At 46.9% G+C, this 21,148-nt stretch overlaps 1 protein-coding gene across 2 annotated transcripts in view; it reads left to right on the plus strand.

The window, feature by feature from the left end:
* si:dkey-202e22.2 (netrin-4) overlaps nucleotides 1–21,148 on the plus strand; it is a 43,162-nt gene that overhangs the window by 11,447 nt on the left and 10,567 nt on the right. For both annotated transcript variants that reach the window (XM_041192342.1, XM_041192341.1), the window contains exons 2-5: nucleotides 1–390; nucleotides 5,047–5,322; nucleotides 7,839–7,965; nucleotides 9,146–9,334. The exon at nucleotides 1–390 is cut by the window's left edge and continues 158 nt beyond it. In XM_041192342.1, coding sequence (XP_041048276.1) covers nucleotides 1–390; nucleotides 5,047–5,322; nucleotides 7,839–7,965; nucleotides 9,146–9,334 — 982 coding nt within the window. The remainder of the gene's footprint in view (nucleotides 391–5,046; nucleotides 5,323–7,838; nucleotides 7,966–9,145; nucleotides 9,335–21,148) is intronic.

Below are 21,148 nucleotides of genomic sequence, written 5' to 3' on the forward strand. Positions count from 1 at the left end.
GGAGACCTTGGCTCGGTCTGCAGGCACACTATGTGCACAAAATGCAATTCTAATGAATCGGAATATTCCCACCCAGCTTCAGACATGATGGACGATTTCTTCCACCACCAGAGCAGTTGGTGGCAGTCTGCACAAGGTGTATCTAGGGAAGAGATCAGACTAGACCTGGAGACAGAATTCTACCTGACACATGCCATCCTGGTCTTTAAGTCACCCAGACCAGCAGCCATGGTGCTGGAGCGCTCCCAGGACTATGGGCAGAGCTGGAGGCCCTACAAATATTTTGCCAGGAATTGCACAGAGATATTTGGGATGGTCGATGACACACTGCAGGAGAGCTCGCTCTGCACCTCCAGGTACTCTGATCCACTGCCCTGTTCCAAGGGAGAGGTAAGAGCTTAAAATTGTCAAGCAATTTTCATCACATTTTCTTAGTTTAGTGTCAACCGTGGCTCAGTGAATGACTCGCTCACCTCGAGTCAGAAGGTTGTGGGTTTAAATCCCACTGCAGAGACCTGAGCACAAAACCCAGGCTGACTCACCAAGTGCAGTACTGAGGGAGTGCTGCATTATCGGAGGTGCTGTTTTTCAGGTAAGGCATTAAACCAAGGTCCCATCAGCCCTCTCAAGTGGATGAAAAAGATCTCAAGGCATTAATTTGAAGAACGGAAAGGGAGTTCTCTCTGGTGTCATGAGGCTAATATTTATCCCTTAACCAACATCAGTAGAGCAAGTTATCTGGTCATTAGCATATTGCTGTTTATGGGAGCTTGCTGTGTGCAAATTGGCTGCTGCATTTCCTACATCAAAACTGTGACTTCATTAGCTGTTAATTGCTTTGGGACATCCTAAGGATGAGAAAGGCGCTATAGAAATACAAGTTTAGACACCTGGTATTACAGAACTGGAATATAGCTGAAAGGGGAGACATATTAAAGATTGTATTAGATCAAAGGAAGATGTTTATAAAGTTCCAAAAAAAGTAATAAGTCTGAGGATTGGGACCATTTTAGAATTCAGCAAAGGAGGACCAAGGAAGAGAAAAAGGGAGAATAGAATATGAAAGTAAACTGGCAAGAAACATAAAATCTTCTATTGATATGTAAAAAGAAAAAGATAATAAAAGCAAACATGGGTTGCTTACAGGCTGAGACAGGAGAATTTATAATGGGTAATGAACAAATGGCAGAGAAACTAAACAGGTACTTAGTCTCTGTCTTCAGGGAAGAAGACACAGAAAACCTCCCAGTGATACCAGGGAATCAAGGGAGAAGCGAGAATGAGATAGAAAGAAATTAATATTAGTAAAAAAGTAATACTGGAGAAATTAATGAGACTGAAAGTTGATAAATCCCTTGAGCTGATGATCTACATGCCAGAGTGCTGAAAGAAGTGGCAGTCGAACTCGTGGATGTATTGGTGGACATGTTTCAAAATTCTACAGATTCTGGGACGGTTCCTACAGACTAGAAGGTGGCAAATGTCACCCCACTATTTAAGAAGGGAGGGAGAGAGAAAACAGGGAACTACAGACCTGTTAGCCTGACATCATTAGTAGGGAAAATGCTAGAATCTATTCTAAAGGATGAGATAACTGGACACTTAGAAAATAATGATAGGATTAGGCAGAATCAACAAGGATTTATAAAAGGGAAATCATGTTTGACAAACCTACTGGAGTTTTTTTAACGATGCAACTAGCAGAATAGATAAGGGGAAACCAGTGGATGTGGTGAATTTGGATTTTCAGAAAGCTTTCGATAAAGTTCCACACAAGAAGTTAGTAAACAAAATTAGAGCACATGCGATTGGGGGCATGGATCGAGGATTGGTTTACAGACAGAAAACAGAGAGTAGTAATAAATGGGTCATTCTCAGGATGGTAGGTTGTGATTAGTGAGGTAATACAAGGATCAGTGGTTAGGCCACAGCTATTCACCACCTATATCAATGATTTGGATGTGGGGACCAGATGTAATAGTTTCAAGTTTGCTAATGGCACCAAACGAGGTAGGAATGAGAATTTTGAGGAGGATGCAAAGAAGATTTAAGGTGATTTAGACAAGTTGAACAGGTGGGTAAGTACATGGCAAATGCAGTATTACATGGATAAATGTAAAGTTATCCATTTTGGTAGGACAAACAGAAAGGCAGAATATTTCTTAGATGATGAGGGGTTGGGAAGTGTTGATGTCCAAAGGGACCTGGGTGTCCTTGTTCATAAGTCACTGAAAACTAACATGCCGGTGCAGCAAGCAATTAGGAAGCCAAATGCTTGTCTTTCTTGCAAGAGGATTTGAGTACAGATTAAAGATGTCTTGCTGCAATTGTAAAGAGTCATGGTGAGACTGCATCTGGAGCATTGTGCGCAGTTTTGGTCTCCTTACCTAAGGGGGGATATACTCGCCATAGAGAGAGTGGGTGAAAGTTTACCAGACTGATTCCTGGGATGGCAGGATTGTCTTGTGAGGAAAGATTGAGGAGACTGGGCCTGTATTCTCTGGAAAACAAAAACAAAAATACCTGGAAAAACTCAGCAGGTCTGGCAGCATCTGCGGAGAGGAACACAGTTAACGTTTCGAGTCCGTATGACTCTTCATCAGAACTAAGGAAAAATAGAAAAGGGGTGAAATATAATCTGGTTAAGCGGGTGGGGGTGGGACAGGTAGAGCTGGATAGAGGGCCAGTGATAGGTGGAGATAACCAAAAGATGTCACAGACAAAAGGACAAAGAGGTGTTGAAGGTGGTGATATTATCTAAGGAATGTGCTAATTAAGGGTAGAAAGCAGGAGGAGCAAGATACAGATAGCCCTAGTGGGGGTGGGGTGGGGTGAAGGAATCAAAAAAGGCTAAAAGGTAGAAATAAAACAATGGATGGAAATACATTTAAAAATAATGGATATAGGTGGGAAAAGAAAAATCTATATAAATTATTGGGAAAAACAAAAGTTTAGTGGATTGAGAAGTGATCTCATTCAAACATACAAAATTCTTACAGGGCTTGAAAGGGTAGATGCAGGAAGGGTGTTTCCCCTTCCTGGGGGGGAAGGGAGGGGTGGATCCAGAACCAGGGGGCACAGTCACAGAATAAGGGGACTGGCCATTTAGAACTGAGATGAGGAGAAATTTCTTCATCCAGAGGGTGGTGAATCTTTGGAATTCTTTACCCCAGGGGGCTGTGGAGGCTCAGTCACTGATCATGTTCTAGACAGAGATTGACAGATTTCTACACATTAAACACATCCAGGGATAGTGCAGGAAAATGGTGTTTAAATAGAAGATCAGCCAAGATCTAGTTGAATGACAGAGCAGGCTTGAGGGATCAAACGGCCTCCTCCTGCTCCTATTTCCTATGTGCCTATGTTGCCGAAGCTTTGGCAACACGTCTTTTTTTCAAAGAAACAAGTTCTTTCTCACTTTTGTTCACTCTATCTTTCTTCTCTCTTGACTTCACGGTCTTGACCCTCCTCCTGTACTTCATGGGTGGCTATTTTGAGACTGTGTGCTGGACAGAGTCACTGGTTGAATTCCCACCTCCAGTTAAAATGTCACAGGTCTGAACCCCACACTGAATGGTCCCACTGGAGCTCCACCCAGAATTCTGGTTTGTCCAATGGGTGTAGGTGACCCCCTCCTCATCACTTAGAGTATGGGAACCCATAAAGCCTCCCCCTTTATAGTATTAACCCACACTATTGGCTGGGATAAAAACGTGGCATTGGAAAGAGTGTTCATGTAGCAGCCATGTTAAACAGCCTGCTGATCTACCCATGATTCACTCCGTTCTCTGGGGGAAGAGTGTGGAGATACCAAAATGAAAATATCTGTGAGACTAGACATTGAGGGCAGGATATTTGACATAGGTAGGCATCATCATCAGCCATGGCTATAATTTTCTGATCTCTCCTGAAGGTGCTGAATTTTGCTGGAAAGAATCACCGCTGTGTTTAGTTCTGGACACCGAACCCCAGGGAAGATATATTAACCTTGGACGGGGCCCATTCATTCGAATAATTTCAGATCTTAAAGGGTTAAATCAGGAAGACATTCCATTCAGTTCCCTTGTATCCCCTTGGACTTAGAAGGCTGAGGGGTGATCTGATCTAGTGTTTAAAATAATAAAGAATTTGATAGGGTCGATAGAGATAAACTGTTTCCTCTGGGTGGGGGTGGTGGGAGTCCAGAACATGGGGACAGGTCCTTAAAATGAGACGCTGGCCATTCAGGGGTGATGTCAGGAAGCACTCCCTCACACAAAGGGTGCTAGAAGTTTGGAACTTCCTTCCACAAATGGCAATTGATGCTTGATCAATTATTAAACTTAAAATTGAGATTGAGCAATCTTTGCTACTCAAATGTATTAAGAGATATGGGCAAAGGCAAGTATATGGAGTTAGGCCACAGATCAGCCATGATCTAATTGAATGGCAGAACAGAATGGAGGGGCTGAATGGCCTCCTGCTCCTGTTTTCCTGCACTTTCAACATCTCACAAACTTTTCTGTACTTGACTAACGTCAATCTTTCTGTTTCTAAAATCTGACTGACTGACTGTGTCTCTCCCTCTGTTCACAGCCAGAGAATTAAGAAAAAACCACTGAGCTATCAGGAATGAGCAGCGGAGTGGGGACTAATCGGATAACTTTTTCAAAGAACTGGCACAAGCGTGATTGACCGAATGGCCTCCTTCTGTGCTGTATATTTCTGTAATTCATACAAGAGGGACCCATTCTCTGCAAACTAAAGGAATATGTTCAAGCCTTGCACCTTCTTGAATTACCCGGGAGCTTGGGGAGCCCATGGTTCCCCGTTGTTTTCACCACGGCAACGCCTCGGCCAATCAGAGTCGACTTGCCAACCAGTCAGCACCCTTTTCTCACGTAGAATAAATTATGGTGATCATTTGAAATTTGGCATTCTTGTATTTGTCCTGATGGGTTCAAGGTGAAAAGCTTCAGCGACATGTGGCTCTTTTCATCGATATTCAGGTTCTGTGTTACCAAGTGATTGTGTCCATGATCCTTTACACTGTGCTTTGTGTTGCAGGTGATATTCCGTGCCTTATCCCCAGCCAACAGGATTGAAAACCCTTACAGTCCCGAGGCTCAGGACATCATGAAGCTCACCAACCTCCGGCTGCACTTGCTGAAACAGCAGGAGTGCCCTTGCCAGCATACAAGGCTGATGGAGAAGCCCGAAAGATTTGCTTATTATGCAGTCTATGACTTGATTGTCCGGGGGAGCTGTTTCTGTAATGGACATGCTGAAGACTGTCAGCCGTTGGATGGGGCCAAGCAAGGAGACAGGAAGACAGCGGCCATGGTGAGTAAAGCCAGGTGCTAAACTCTCTGGCCTCAGCATACAGTGGGCAGGTAACAGCTGTGGCTCAGTGGGTAGTGTTTTCACCTCTGGGTCGGAGAGTTGTGGGTTCAAGACCCCGTCCAGAGACTTGAGCACAAAATCCCAGGCTGACACTCCCAATGCAGTACTGAGGGAATGTTGAACTGTCATAGGGGTCCTTTTTTTTGGATGAAATGTTAAAGCAAAATTCCATTTGGCCTCACAGGTGAATGTAAAGATCCCATTTTGAAGAAGAGCAGGGGGGTTCCCCCCGGCGTCCTGACCAATCTTTATCCCTCAATCAGCATCGCTAAAAATAGATTATCTGACTATTATCACATTGCTGTCTCTGGGATCTTGCTGTGCACAAATTGGCTGCTGTGTTTCCTACATTACAACATCAACTGGGCCGTCCCTTCACTTCCTTTCCTTTCTCCTTTCTTTCCTTCCTTCTGATATGGATAGAGATTTGAAAGAGCAATCCCTTGTAAATTTTTCCCATTCAAGTATTTCTCCAATTCCCTTTTGAAAGTTATTATTGAATCTGCTTCTCCCACCCTTCAGGCTGCGTGTTCCAGATCACAACCACTCACTGTGATGATTCCTCATCTCCCTCTCTGGTTCTTCAGTCAATTATCTTCAACCCGTCTCCCTCAGGTTGCTGACCCTCCTGCCACTGGAAACAGTTTCTCCTTACTTGCTCTATCAAACCCTTCATAATTTTGAACACCTCTATCAAATCTCTCCCTTAACCGTCACTGCTCTAAAGAGAACAATCCCAGCTTCTCCAGCACTCCTTTTTCAAGACTCTTTTCCCACTTGAAGCCCATTTTGAAGTATCCCAGAGCATATTAAGGAAAAAGCCAAGCAAGAGATTAGAGACAAACATTAACAGGCAAAGTCAGAAGGAGGAGGAGAAGAAATAAATCAGAAACTTGAACATCTGAGCTTTAACTGTAGAAATAAAAATGTAATTGAAAGTTGAGTCACATTTGTAAATAGTCTGAGGAATACTCTCTTTAAAAAGATCAGTGAGAGGGACAATGGGCTGAAATGTTTCAAATATCGAACATGACGTGGCAGAATCGATCTGTCTGAGCAAACCTCTTGGCTCAGTCTTCTTAAATTTCACCCATGTACGGTCCCAGTTCTCGTCCTCATCTGTTGGTGTGAGAGTTTCGAGGGTCTGGATTCTGGGGCGACTGTTGCTTCTGGTGTCTCACCAGCTATGGCGACTGGCGTGGAGGGAGGGTGAGAATTGGGGAAGTTTGCCTAAAGTGGGGAGAGGGAAGAGTCTGATAATGCTGACTGCTGTCCTTTCACTGATGTGATGAGATACTTAACCCTCGCAGAACAGAGGGCCTAAAATCAATCTCTCGTCTGTAAGCTAATCTCAAAGGAACAGGAGGAATCCATTCAGTCCCCTAAATCTCACACGCCATTCAATTGTTTCATGGTTGGTCAGTACTTTAATTCTATGTGAAAGAAGCAACTGCAGCATGAAGAAAAGCTCTTTTTACAGAGCGAGTGGTTTGGATCTGGAACCGGAGAATGTATTGGAGGCAGGTTCAATCGAAGCTTTCAAGAGGAGATTGGATAATTATCTGAAGAAAGAAATTCATGGAGCCAAGGGGAAAAGATGAGGGAGTGGGACTAGCAGAGTTGCTCTTGCAGAGAGCCAGCACAGTATTGATGGGCTGAATGGCCTCCTTCTGTGCTGTAACCATTCTATGATTCTATAAACCTGTATTGGTTTCTGACCCCTTATCCCCTTACCCACTAAAAACTATCCATCTCAGTTTTGAAATTTCCAATTGACTCAAGGCTTTTTCAGGGAGAGAGTTCCAGACTTCCACTCCCCTTTATGTGAAGGTTTACTTCCTGGCATTACCCTCTAACAGCCTAGTTCTAATTTGAAGATTCTGCCCCCTTGTTCCAGGCTGTCCAGAGTGAGAAAAGGGAGCAAACAGACTGTGATTCTCCGCAGGGACAGATCTCCAGTGACTCACACCTGGGAAGTGCACGCGATGCATTTAAGGGGGAGCTCGGGAGAATGAAATGGAAGGATATGTTGATGTGGCGAGATGAAGTCAGAGTAGGGAGAGGCATTGAAGGAACGTAAATCTAATTAGAAAGTTCCTTGCATTGTTACAGTCCAATCTTAACGTTCTGTGGTGAGTTGAATGGTAATGGATGTACAAATGCAGCAAATTGTTGGAGTTCGTGGGGAGGTTCAGGACAAGCACCCATTTTCTCAAGGCTAACAGTGGAGTGGCAGGTGGTATCCATTAACTTGTGGTGCTTCCCAAGACACTAGGTAACTCTTCACCAGAGGATAGTTTACACACTAATAACAGCAAGTGCAATTAATCTCATCATTCCTTTGTCAGCAAATTCTGTCCTGGAGAAACATAACATTTCTAAAATTGAACAGAAGATCTTTGACTTCTCCTTTGGAGACTATTCAATTGTTTCTCTTAACTGTTGCTGTTGTTTAGGTGCATGGGAAGTGCGTCTGCAGGCATAACACAGCAGGAGACCACTGTGAGAGGTGCGCACCCCTCTACAATGACCAGCCATGGAAACCAGGGGATGGAAAGACAGGGAGACCAAATCAATGTGCAAGTGAGAGACCTTTGTTCTGTTTCACAATTACTATGAAACCTCAATTCTCGAAATAGATTGGTTCCTCCTGGCTTGGGCTGGTCAGCAGGTCTGAAATCCCATCAATTGGACAATTTTTTTCAGAGGTCACAAAAGAGCTGGCCCGGAATTTGGAGTAGTGTAGCGGGAGCTTTACTCCGTATCTAACCCTGTGCTGTACCTGTCCTGGGAGTGTTTGATGGGGACAGTGTAGAGGGAGCTTTACTCTGTATCTAACCCCGTGCTGTACCTGTCCTGGGAGTGTTTGATGGGGACAGTGTAGAGGGAGCTTTACTCTGTATCTAACCCCGTGCTGTACCTGTCCTGGGAGTGTTTGATGGGGACAGTGTAGAGGGAGTTTTACTCTGTATCTAACCCCGTGCTGTACCTGCCCTGGGAGTGTTTGATGGGGACAGTGTAGAGGGAGCTTTACTCTGTATCTAACCCCGTGCTGTACCTGTCCTGGGAGTGTTTGATGGGGACAGTGTAGAGGGAGTTTTACGCTGTATCTAACCCCGTGCTGTACGTGTCCTGGGAGTGTTTGATGGGGACGGTGTAGAGGGAGCTTTACGCTTTATCTAACTCAGTGGCATCCCTGCCCTGGGATTGTGCCTCTCTCTTTCTGACAATACAGAGGGGCTTCTATGTGGGTTGGCGCCAGCAGTAATGACCCTGAAATCTGCCATCAAGATCTCACTAATATGAGGTTGCAGAACTTCATCCATCACCTGGTGTGGGCTGACATGTAACTCCAGTCCCCCGCTGGTGGGGATGACACTTTTTTGCCATCTGAAGTTCACCGAGCAAGCCAATCACCTTCTGCTTGAGCCCACAGTCCAGCACTTTCTGCGGAAGCTAACTCTGTGGCGATGAATGAGAGCAAATCCCAAGACCTTTATAGGGGAGACATCAGCCAGGGTTCTCTGATTTGATTGGTTCCCGAGGCTTGTGCTCGTAAAGTGAAGGAATGCTTGAAGTCAGATATAATGGCCTCCATTGTGGAATAGCCTCACTGTGCTGTCTACCCTTGTACCCTGGGCTGGGACATGGTCAGTATCTGGCACTCAGGCTCCTTGGCTCCCCAGGGGAAGTGGTTTAAAGACTAGCGAAGGTTTCCATATAAGGAAGGGGATGGCTAATGAGACTGTTCCTGTGCTGACAGAATGCCAATGCCATGGCCACGCGGAGAGCTGTGGCTTTGATCCTAGAGTCTGGCTGGCATCCGGCAAGCACAGTGGAGGAATCTGCCAATCCTGCCAGCACCATACAGAGGGTCGTCATTGCCAACGCTGCCAACCTGGTTATTACAGAGACCGCAAGAAGCCGCTGTCAGCACCGGATGTCTGCAAACGTGAGTACACTGCCAGAGAGCCGGAGAATGTTTGATCCACGGTCAGAATTGTCTCAAGCATCTGAGCCAGAAGGTTTGAGGTCAAATCCTACTCCAGAGACTTAAGCACAAAATCCAAGCTGACACACCCAGTTCAATAACCAGAGAGCAGTGCACTGTCAGAGGGTCAGTACCGAGGGAGTGCTGCACTGTCAGAGGGTCAGTACCGAGGGAGTGCTGCACTGTCAGAGGGTCAGTACTGAGGGAGTGCTGCACTGTCGGAGGGTCAGTACTGAGGGAGTGCTGCACTGTCAGAGGGTCAGTACTGAGGGAGTGCTGTACTGTCAGAGGGTCAGTACCAAGGGAGTGCTGCACTGTCAGAGGGTCAGTACCAAGGGAGTGCTGCACTGTCAGAGGGTCAGTACCAAGGGAGTGCTGCACTGTCAGAGGGTCAGTACCTAGGGAGTGCTGCACTGTCAGAGGGTCAGTACCGAGGGAGTGCTGCACTGTCAGAGGGTCAGTACTGAGGGAGCACTGCACTGTCAGAGGGTTAGTACTGAGGGAGTGCTGCACTGTCAGAGGGTCAGTACTGAGGGAGTGCTGCACTGTCAGAGGGTCAGTACTGAGGGGGTGCTGCACTGTCAGAGGGTCAGTAATAAGGGAGTGCTGCACTGTCAGAGGGTCAGTACTGAGGGGGTGCTGTACTGTCAGAGGGTTAGTACTGAGGGAGTGCTGCACTGTCAGAGGGTCAGTACTGAGGGGGTGCTGCACTGTCAGAGGGTCAGTACCGAGGGGGTGCTGTACTGTCAGAGGGTCAGTACCAAGGGAGTGCTACACTGCCAGAGGGTCAGTAGTGAGGGAGTGCTGCACTGTCAGAGGGTCATTACTGACAGAGGGCTGCACTGTCAGATGGTCAGTACTGAGGGAGTGCTGCACTGTTGGAGATGCCATCTTTCAACAGCCTCATCCGGTCTTGGCTGGATGAAAATATTGTAGGGCACCATTTTGAAGAGCAAGTGAGTTTTTCTTGATGTTCTGATTATACTAACATAATCCCTCACTTTGGTAAGCAAACTGGTTTCCCCATTCCCTACATTGACTTCAGTTTAATTGTCTATGAAGCACTTGCCAAGGTCCTGAGTCATGAAAGGCACTATGGAAATGCAAGTTCTGTTTTCTTTTTGAAGGCTTAGGCAAGATCATGCAAAACACAGCAAGTCAATGTGAAGTGGTCCTGACCAAGCTGTTTAATAACATGGGATTTATTGCCAATTGATCAGTGACTGGTACTGCATCTCGAGCAGGAATGTTAGCTAAAGTGTTGGTGAAGGGAGTCTGCAGAGACACACAGTGGGCAAGCAGCAGCTCTCAGAACCTCTGCACTCTCCAAAGCATCTCACCACAAGCGAAGCTCTTTATTAAAGTGTAGTTATTGTTGTACCTAGGGGAGCACGTTATCCAATTTATGCACAGCAAGATCCTACTAACTACAGGGAAGTAACAGTCAGATAATCTGTGTTCTAGGATATTGCCGTGGGGCTAAAAAAACTGTACATGTATAAAAGGGACAGTAGCAACACGGATACGGAATTGGCTGAGTGAGAGGAAACAGAGAGTAGTGGTTAATGGATGTTTTTCATGCTGGAGGAAGGTTTATATTGGAGTTCCCCATGGGTTAATGTTGGGACCCTTGCTTTTTTTGATGTATTTTAATGACCTGGACTGTGGTGTACAGATTTTAAAATTTGCAGATGAAATGAAACTTGGAACCTTTGTGAGCTGTGAGGATGACAGTGTAGAACTTCAAAGGGACATAGACAAGTTGGTGGGATGAGTGGACAAGTAGCAGATGAAGTTGAAATGATTCATTTTGGTAGGAAATACATGGAGAGACAACATAAAATAAATGATGCAATTCTAAAGGGGGTGCAGGAGCAGAGGGACCTGGGTGTATACGTGAATAAATCATTGAAGGTGGCAGGATAGATTGAGAGCAGAGTTTTATAAAGCATACATAGAGTACAAGAGCAAGGAGGTTATGTTGAATTTATATAAGATACTATTTTGGCCTCAGCTGGAGTGTTGGGTCCAGTTCTAGGCACTGTGCTAGGAAGGATGTGAAGGCATTGGAAAGGGTGCAGAAAAGATTCACGGGAATGGTTTCAGGGATGAGGAACTTCAGTTATGAATGCTGGCAGGAAGTAAGACTGCGAGGAGATTTGATAGAGGTATTCAAAATCACGAGGGGTCTGGACAGGGTAGCTGGGCAGAAACCATGAAAAGATTAAGAATGAAAGGGCCCAGATTTAAAGTAATTGGCAAAAGTGACAAAAACAATATAAAAAGCTTTTTCACACAGTAAGTGGTTAAGGTCTAGAATGCTCTTCCTGAGAGTGTGGTGGAGGCAGGTTCAATCGAAGCTTTCAAGAGGGAATTAGACTGTTATCTGAAAAGGAAGAATGCGCAGGATTACGGGGAGAAGGTGAGAGAATGGCACTAAATAAATAGCTTGTTCGGAGAGTTGATGCAGATGCGATGGGCCGAATGGCCTCCTTCAGAGCTGTAACAATCTTGTGACACTGGGGACATCTGGCCATGGAATCTATTACATTCAATGAAGAGAACAGAAGACGACTCAGTTTAATGTTTTTACCACCAATCAATGCAGCGCTCCCTCAACACTGTCCCTCCGACAGTGCACCACTCCCTCAGTACTGATCCTCCGACAGTACAGCGCTCCCTCAGTACTGACCATCTGACATTGCAGCACTCCTTCAGTCATGAGCCTCCAACAGCGCAGCACTCCCCTGGTACTGACCCTCTGACAGTGCAGCACTCCCTCAGTACTGACCCTCCAACAGTGCAGCACTCCCTCAGTACTGAACCTATAACAGTGCATCAGTCTTTCAGTACAAACACTCCAACACTGCAGCGCTCCCTCAGTACTGACCCTCTGACAGTGCAGTACTCCCTCACTACTGACCCTCCAACAGTGCAGCGCTCCCTCAGTACAGACCTTCTGAGAGTGCAGCACTCCCTCAGTACTGACCCTCTGACAGTGCGGCACTCCCTCAGAACTGACCCTCTGACAGTGTGGCACTCTCTCAGAACTGACCCTCTGACAATGCAGCACTCCCTCAGAACTGACCCTATGACAATGCAGCACTCCCTCAGTACTGACCCTTTGCCAGTGCAGCACTCCCTCAGTACTGACCCTCTGACAGTGCAGCACTCCCTCAGTACTGACCCTCTGACAGTGCAGCACTCCCTCAGTACTGACCTTCCAGCAGTGCCACATTCCCTTGGTCCTGCATTACAAGTGTCAGTCTGAATTATGAGCTTCAGTTCTTGGGTGGCACTTGAACCCTAGACCTTCTAACCAAACCAAGAGTGTTTTCCAATGAGCCACACCCAGAATCTCTGTGAATTGTAAATTGACATAATCTGCCCTGTTTGTTTAGGAAATACTTAGCCAGTTAGGACATTGCTTTGCAGCATCAATATCCTGTATTATCAAACAGCTCCAGTTCCCTCTCCCAATGCTCGTACTGCAGGGAGACAAATTCCTCTCATGTTTTGGAAATGACATTTCAATTCCTTCTTTGGAAGCCTGCAGATCATCTCATCTCCATCAAGATTGGCGACTTCCATTCATGATTTTGGGCAGATGAATTCCACCAGGTGATTGGGTGAGGGAGTGTTCAGAAACTGTGTGCTGGGCTGGGAACATGTAGTTCAAGAAGATGATGTGGCTTATGTAGGAGGGAAGATGGGTGGGAGAGTCACTTTATATTCCTCCCTTTCATACCTCCTCAGTTGGGTTTCAGAGGATCACTGCAAAGCTGAAGGATCAATGTTCGCTACCTGCTCTCTCAGGCTGGGCTGAAAGGGAGGGAGATAAAACCCCTCCAGAATCACAGAATCACACAGAAGAGGCCCTTCAGCCCATCGAGTCTGACCAACTCAAGAAACACCTGATCCCATTTACCAGCACTTGGCCCATAGCCTTGAATGTTATGATGTGCCAGGTACTTTTTAAAGGATGTGAGGCAACCCGCCTCCACCACCCTCCCAGGCAGTGCATTCCAGACCGTCACCACCCACTGGGTAAAAAGGTTTTTCCTCACATCCCCCCTAAACCTCCACCTTGAACAAAACCATGGAGAAGGACAGGAAAGAGGGGTTCCCCACACTGAATCAAATAAAACTGTGTTTTGCGCTTGTTAACCTCTCCTACTGTACGATTAAAAAAGATATGCCACAAAATGACTCAGTGCAACAGCAGATCCTGAAAGGATCCCATGGCTGTGACATTTAACAGGGTGCCTAAGCACCCAATATGATGCAGGGTAGCGGACATGCCCTTACACTGAATATGTGCTGCTGGCAATATTACTAAAGAAATATAGGAACCGGAGAAGACCATTCAGCCCCTCTAGGCTGTTCCACCATTCAAATAGATCACGGCTGATCTGTGATTTAACTCCAAACTTTGGTTCCCTAGCACTGAGCACCCTTACCAACAAAAAAATTATCAGATTTTAAATTTCCAGCTGTCGCTCATCATGCAGAGCATTTTTGCAGGGAGAGAGTTCCAGATTTCCACTCCCCTTTGTGTGAAGAAGTGCTTCCTGGTATCATCCCTGAATGGGCCTGCTTTGAATTTTAAGGTTTTGACCCCCTTGTTCTGGACTCCTCCCACCAGAGGAAATCGTTCCCCTTGACCCAATCAACCTCTTTAATCATCTTAAAAACCTCCATTAGATCAGCCATTGCAGAATCCTAGAATCACAGAGCACCAGGAGGAGGCCATTTGGTCTATCATGCCTGTGGCAGCTCTTTAAAAGATCTATCCAATCCATCCCACTCACCCTGATGTTTCCCCACAGCCCTACAAATTTCTCCTTGTCAAGTATTTCTCCAATTCCCATTTGAAAGTTCCTATCGAATTTGCTTCCACCGCCCTTTCAGGCAGCGCCTTCCAGATCACAACAACTCGCTGGGTGATAAATTCTCCTCATCTCCCTCACCACCTTTTCTCACTGACCATGAATCTATGTCCCTCTGGTTACTGACCCTCCGGCCGCTGGAAACAGTTTCTCCTTATTTACTCCATCGAAAGCCTTCATGATTTTGAGCACCTCTATCAAATCTCCTGTTAGCCTTCTCTGCTCTAAGGAGAACAATCCCAGCTTCTCCGGTCTCTCCGCATTAACTGAAAGTCCATCATCCCTGGTCTCACTCTAGTGAATCTTCACTGCCCCCTCCTCCCCCAAGGCTTTGAAATCCTTTCAAAAGTCTCGAGAAACATCAAAAACTGGAGAGTAGGATGATGAAGAGTCAGTGAAAGAGTTAAAAAAAACCAAGTTACTTTCATAAAAACAAAAGGTGCTGGAAATATTCAGCATGGCAGGCAGCATCTGTGGAGAGGGAAAGAGAGTTAACATTTCAGGTCAAGGATCTTTCGTTGCTATGACTGTTGGTTGTGAACACCTGGTTTTCACTGTTGCAGCTCCAGACTTTTTGTAAACACTTTTCCTGTGTTCCAGACTGATAGCTGGAAGCAAAGGGAAATGAACCGAGCGGAATACAGATGGTTTGCTGACCTGCTGTGCTTGGTTAAATAGCAGAGATCCTGTTTAGAAATATCCCTCCACTGGCCACTGTTTCCATCACAATATGTCCAGTGTTTTCAATAAAGAGATGTTAATTTTTCGCATCTGCAACAGGTTCATGAACATGTCAGGACAAAGCTTTTTAATTTGAATTTCTGTTCAAAAGCCATGAAACCTTCAAAGGAGAAATAGATTTCTTTGTCTAACAATTAGAATAAATTACTTTTCAAACTAGTTGAAAATCTCCAAATCTGGACCCTTTGTCCCCATTCCTCAGGAAATTGGTCCGCAACAAAGGAAGCATAGTCCCCAGTACCCATCGCAGGATATTCCCCACTACCCATCGCTGGATAGTCCCCACTACCCATCGCAGGATAGTCCCCAGTACCCATCGCTGGATAGTCCCCACTACCCATCGCTGGATAGTCCCCACTACCCATCGCTGGATAGTCCCCACCACCCATCGCTGGATAGTCCCCACCACCCATCGCTGGATAGTCCCCACTATCCATCGCTGGATGGTCCCCACTACCCATCGCTGGATAGTCCCCACCACCCATCGCTGGATAGTCCCCACCACCCATCGCTGGATAGTCCCCACTACCCATCGCTGGATGGTCCCCACCACCCATCGCTGGATAGTCCCCACCACCCATCGCTGGATAGTCCCCACCACCCATCGCTGGATAGTCCCCACCACCCATCGCTGGATAGTCCCCACCACCCATCGCTGGATAGTCCCCACTACCCATCGCTGGATGGTCCCCACTACCCATCGCTGGATAGTCCCCACCACCCATCGCTGGATAGTCCCCACCACCCATCGCTGGATGGTCCCCACTACCCATCGCTGGATGGTCCCCACTACCCATCGCTGGATAGTCCCCACTACCCATCACTGGATGGTCCCCACTACCCATCACTGGATGGACCCCACTACCCATCGCTGGATAGTCCCCACTGCCCATCGCCGGATAGTCCCCACTACCCATCGCTGGATGGTCCCCACTACCCATCGCTGGATGGTCCCCACTACCCATCGCTGGATGGTCCCCACTACCCATCGCTGGATAGTCCCCACTACCCATTGCTGGATGGTCCCCACTACCCATCGCTGGATGGTCCCCATAACTCCTTACCGGAAAATCGGACCTCTTGTCAATAAGGCACCTTGCAAGAGTCCTCTCCACACTTGTTTCTCGCTGATCTTGGATCCACTTACCTACCTTCTCAGCTCCCGCCCTTGAGACAGAGGGTTGTTGGTTCATGTCCCACTCCAGAAGCTTGTGCACAAAATCCAGGCTGGCACACCCATGAGGGGGTGCTGCACTGTCAAGAGCACTACCTTTCAGGTGAGACAACATCTACCTTCACAGGTGGGTGTTCCAGAATCCATAGGCATATTTTGAAGAAGAGTACGTGAGCTCTCCCTGGTGTCCTGGCCAATATTTATCCTTCAACCAACATCAGTAAAACAGGGATAAAAACAAAAAAACTGCGGATGCTGGAAATCCAAAACAAAAACAGAATTACCTGGAAAAACTCAGCAGGTCTGGCAGCATCGGCGGAGAAGAAAAGAGTTGACGTTTCGAGTCCTCATGACCCTTCGACAGAACTTGCGTTCGAGTCCAAGAAAGAGTTGAAATATAAGCTGGTTTAAGGTGTGTGTGTGGGGGGCGGAGAGATAGAGAGACAAAGAGGTGGGGGGGGGGTGTGGTTGTAGGGACAAACAAGCAGTGATAGAAGCAGATCATCAAAAGATGTCAACGACAATAGTACAATAGAACACATAGGTGTTAAAATTAAAGTTGGTGATATTATCTAAACGAATGTGCTAATTAAGAATGGATGGTAGGGCACTCAAGGTATAGCTCTAGTGGGGTTTTTTTTTATATAATGGAAATAGGTGGGAAAAGGAAAATCTCTCCCAGGAGTCCTCTCCCAGTTCAACGGATCCTTTTACCCATCTCCAATATTCTCCCTCTACCTGGACCCCTCCCTCTGGATTCTTACCTTCTCTTGATCTTTTCATTGAGAACTGTCGGCGCGACATTAGTTGTCTCAATTTCTCTGCTCCTCTCACCCATTCTAACCTGTCTCTCTCTGAACTTACTGCACTCCATTCTCTCAGGTCCAACCCTGACATTGTCATCAAACCCGCTGACAAGGGTGGTGCTGTTGTTGTCTGGCGCACTGACCTCTACCTCGCGGAGGCTGAGCGTCAACTCGCAGACACTTCCTCCTACCTCTCCCTGGACCATGACCCCACCACTGAACATCAAGCCATTGTTTCCAGGACTGTCACTGACCTCATCTCCTCTGGGGATCTCCCTCCCACAGCTTCCAACCTGATAGTCTCCCAACCTCGGACGGCCCGCTTCTATCTCCTACCCAAAATCCACAAACAGAACTGCCCCGGTAGACCGATTGTCTCAGCTTGTTCCTGCCCCACAGAACTCATTTCTCGTTATCTTGACTCCCTTCTCTCTCCCCTTGTCCAGTCCCTTCCCACCTACATCCGTGATTCCTCTGACACCTTACGTCACATCAACAATTTCCAGTTCCCTGGCCCCAACCGCTTCCTCTTCACCATGGACGTCCAATCCCTCTACACCTCCATCCCCCACCAGGATGGTCTGAGGGCCCTTAGCTTCTTCCTCGAACAGAGGCCCGAACAATCCCCATCCACCACTATTCTCCTCCGTCTGGCTGAACTTGTTCTCACACTGAACAATTTCTCCTTCAACTCCTCTCACTTCCTCCAAATAAAAGGTGTGGCTATGGGTACCCGCATGGGCCCCAGCTATGCCTGTCTCTTTATGGGGTATGTGGAACATTCCTTGTTGCAGTCCTACTCCGGCCCCCTTCCACAACTCTTTCTCCGGTACATCGATGATTACTTCGGTGCCGCTTCATGCTCTCGTCAGGACTTGGAAAAATTTATTAATTTTGCTTCCAATCTCCACCCCTCCATCATTTTCACGTGGTCCATCTCTGACACTTCCCTTCCCTTCCCTTCCTTGACCTCTCTGTCTCAATCTCTGGTGATAGACTGTCCACCAATATCCATTACAAACCCACCGACTCCCACAGCTATCTCGACTACAGCTCCTCACACCCCGCTTCCTGTAAGGACTCCATCCCATTTTCTCAGTTCCTTCGCCTCCGTCGCATCTGTTCTGGTGATGCTACATTCAAAAACAGTTCCTCTGACATGTCCTCCTTCTTCCTTAACCGAGGTTTTCCACCCACGGTCGTTGACAGGGCCCTCAACCGTGTCCGGCCCATCTCCCGCGCATCCGCCCTCACGCCTTCTCCTCCCTCCCAGAAACATGATAGGCTCACCCTTGTCCTCACTTATCACCCCACCAGCCTCCGCATTCAAAGGATCATCCTCCGCCATTTCCGCCAACTCCAGCATGATGCCACCACCAAACACATCTTCCCTTCACCCCCCTTATCGGCATTCCGTAGGGATCGCTCCCTCCGGGACACCCTGGTCCACTCCTCCATCACCCCCTACTCCTCAACCCCCTCCTATGGCACCACCCCATGCCCACGCAAAAGATGCAACACCTGCCCCTTCACTTCCTCTCTCCTCACCGTCCAAGGACCCAAACACTCCTTTCAAGTGAAGCAGCATTTCACTTGCATTTCCCCCAACTTAGTCTACTGCATTCGTTGCTCCCAATGTGGTCTCCTCTACATTGGAGAGACCAAACGTAAACTGGGCGACCGCTTTGCAGAACACCTGCGGTCTGTCCGCAAGAATGACCCAAACCTCCCTGTCGCTTGCCATTTCAACACTCCACCCTGCTCTCTTGCCCACATGTCTGTCCTTGGCTTGCTGCATTGTTCCAGTGAAGCCCAACGCAAACTGGAGGAACAACACCTCATCTTCCGACTAGGGACTTTACAGCCTTCCGGACTGAATATTGAATTCAACAACTTTAGGTCGTAAGCTCCCTCCCCCATCCCCACCCCCTTTCTGTTTCCCCCTTCCCTTTTTTTTCCAATAAGTTATAAAGATTTTCCTTTTCCCACCTATTTCCATTATATAAAAAAAAACCCACTAGAGCTATACCTTGAGTGCCCTACCATCCATTCTTAATTAGCACATTCGTTTAGATAATGTCACCAACTTTAATTTTAACACCTATGTGTTCTATTGTACTATTGTCGTTGACATCTTTTGATGATCTGCTTCTATCACTGCTTGTTTGTCCCTACAACCACACCACCCCCCCCTCCACCTCTTTGTCTCTCTATCTCTCCGCCCCCCACACACACACCTTAAACCAGCTTATATTTCAACTCTTTCTTGGACTTGAACGCAAGTTCTGTCGAAGGGTCATGAGGACTCGAAACGTCAACTCTTTTCTTCTCCGCCGATGCTGCCAGACCTGCTGAGTTTTTCCAGGTAATTCTGTTTTTGTTTCAGTAAAACAGGGTTATCTGGTCATTATTAGATTGATGCTTGTGGGATCTTGCTGTGTGCAGTTGGTTGTCATGTTTCCCACCTTACCACAGTGACTACACTTGAAAGGCACTTTATTGGCTGTAGTGAAGTTGTGAAAAATGCTACATAAATGCAAGCCTTTCTCACCATTTATTGCAACCCCACCTTCTGAATGAGAGAACTAGAATTTACATAATTCCTCCTCCTAATCCAATCCCTCCATCCCCTCATTCACCTTGGCTCAACTCTTCTGTATCCTTTCAATAGCTATAATATCTGTTTTGCACTGTGGTGACCAGAACTCCCTCCCTAACCCTGGGTGTACCTAAACCACGTAGGTGGGGCAGTGGTGTAGTGGTAATCCAGAGACCCAAGGTAATGTTCTGGGTACTGGGGTTCGAATCCTGCCACGGCAGATGGTGAAATTTGAATCCAAGAAAAACATGGGGAAAAACTAATGCCTCTTAGGGAAGGAAATCTGCCATCCTTACATGTTGCTACATGTAACTCCAGACCCACAGCAATGTGGTTGACTCTTAAATGGCCTAACAAGCCACTCAGTTCAACTAGGGATGGGCAATAAATGTTGGCCCAGCCAGTGATGCGAACAAAAAAAAAATGTCAGTTGAGAGCTCTTGACACTGCGGTGGGAGTTCTTGTGAGATCAGGAACTGTTTTCCTATTCATAGTGCATGGTCTGTCATAGCCAGAGTTCAGGTCAGTGGAGGGGCCTTGATGGTTGGATGGGAAACGGAACTCAGTTTAGTTGTGAATTCGAGAAATGGAAGAAACCGGAAAACTTTGGTGGAAGAGTGGAGAAGCTGGGGTAATACCTTAGCGGAGAATAGGGGGCTCAGAAGCCATTGACTAATTTACAGCACAGAAGGATTCCATTGAGTCCATTCCGCCTCTCTGTAGAACAATCCAGTCAGTTCCATTCTATCCCCACAGCCCTGCTCAATCAAGTGCCCATCCAATTTTCCTTTGAAATCATTCATCGTCTCTGCTTCCACCACCCTCATGGAGTTCCAAGTCTTTACCACTCACTGTGTAAAGAAGTTCCTCCTCACATTCCCCCTACATCTCTTGCCCAAAACCTTAAATCTGTGTCCCCTGGTCCTTGGACCATCAGCTTTTCCTTGACTACCTTATCTAAACCTGTCATAATCTTGTCCCCCTCTATCAAATCTCCCCTCAATCTCCTTCGCTCCAAGGAGAACAATCCCAGCTTCCACCCGAGGGCAGATAGGGTGCAGCTGTTCCCTTAGTTGAAGGGTCAGTCACAAGGAGACATAAGTTCAAGGTGAGGGGCAGGAGGTTTAGGGGGGATGTGAGGAAAAACCTTTTTACCCAGAGTGTGGTGACGGTCTGGAATGCGCTGCCTGGGAGGGTGGTGGAGGCGGGTTGCCTCACATCCTTTAAAAAGTACCTGGATGAGCACTTGGCACATCATAACATTCAAGGCTATGGGCCAAGTGCTGGTAAATGGGATTAGGTAGGTAGGTCAGGTGTTTCTCACCTGTTGGCGCAGACTCGATGGGCCGAAGGGCCTCTTCTGCACTATGTGATTCTGTGATTCTCCAATTTAACATTGTAATTAAAATCCCCTCATCCCTGGAACCATTCTGGTAAATCTCCTCTGCACCCTCTCAATGACCCTCACATCCTTCCTAAAGTGTGGTGACCAGAACTGGACACAATCCTCTAGTTGGGACCTAACCAGAGCTTTGTAAAGGTTCAGCATCACTTCCCTGCTTTTGG

This window comes from Carcharodon carcharias, chromosome 7 (assembly GCF_017639515.1).
Source record: "Carcharodon carcharias isolate sCarCar2 chromosome 7, sCarCar2.pri, whole genome shotgun sequence".
NCBI lineage: Eukaryota > Metazoa > Chordata > Chondrichthyes > Lamniformes > Lamnidae > Carcharodon > Carcharodon carcharias.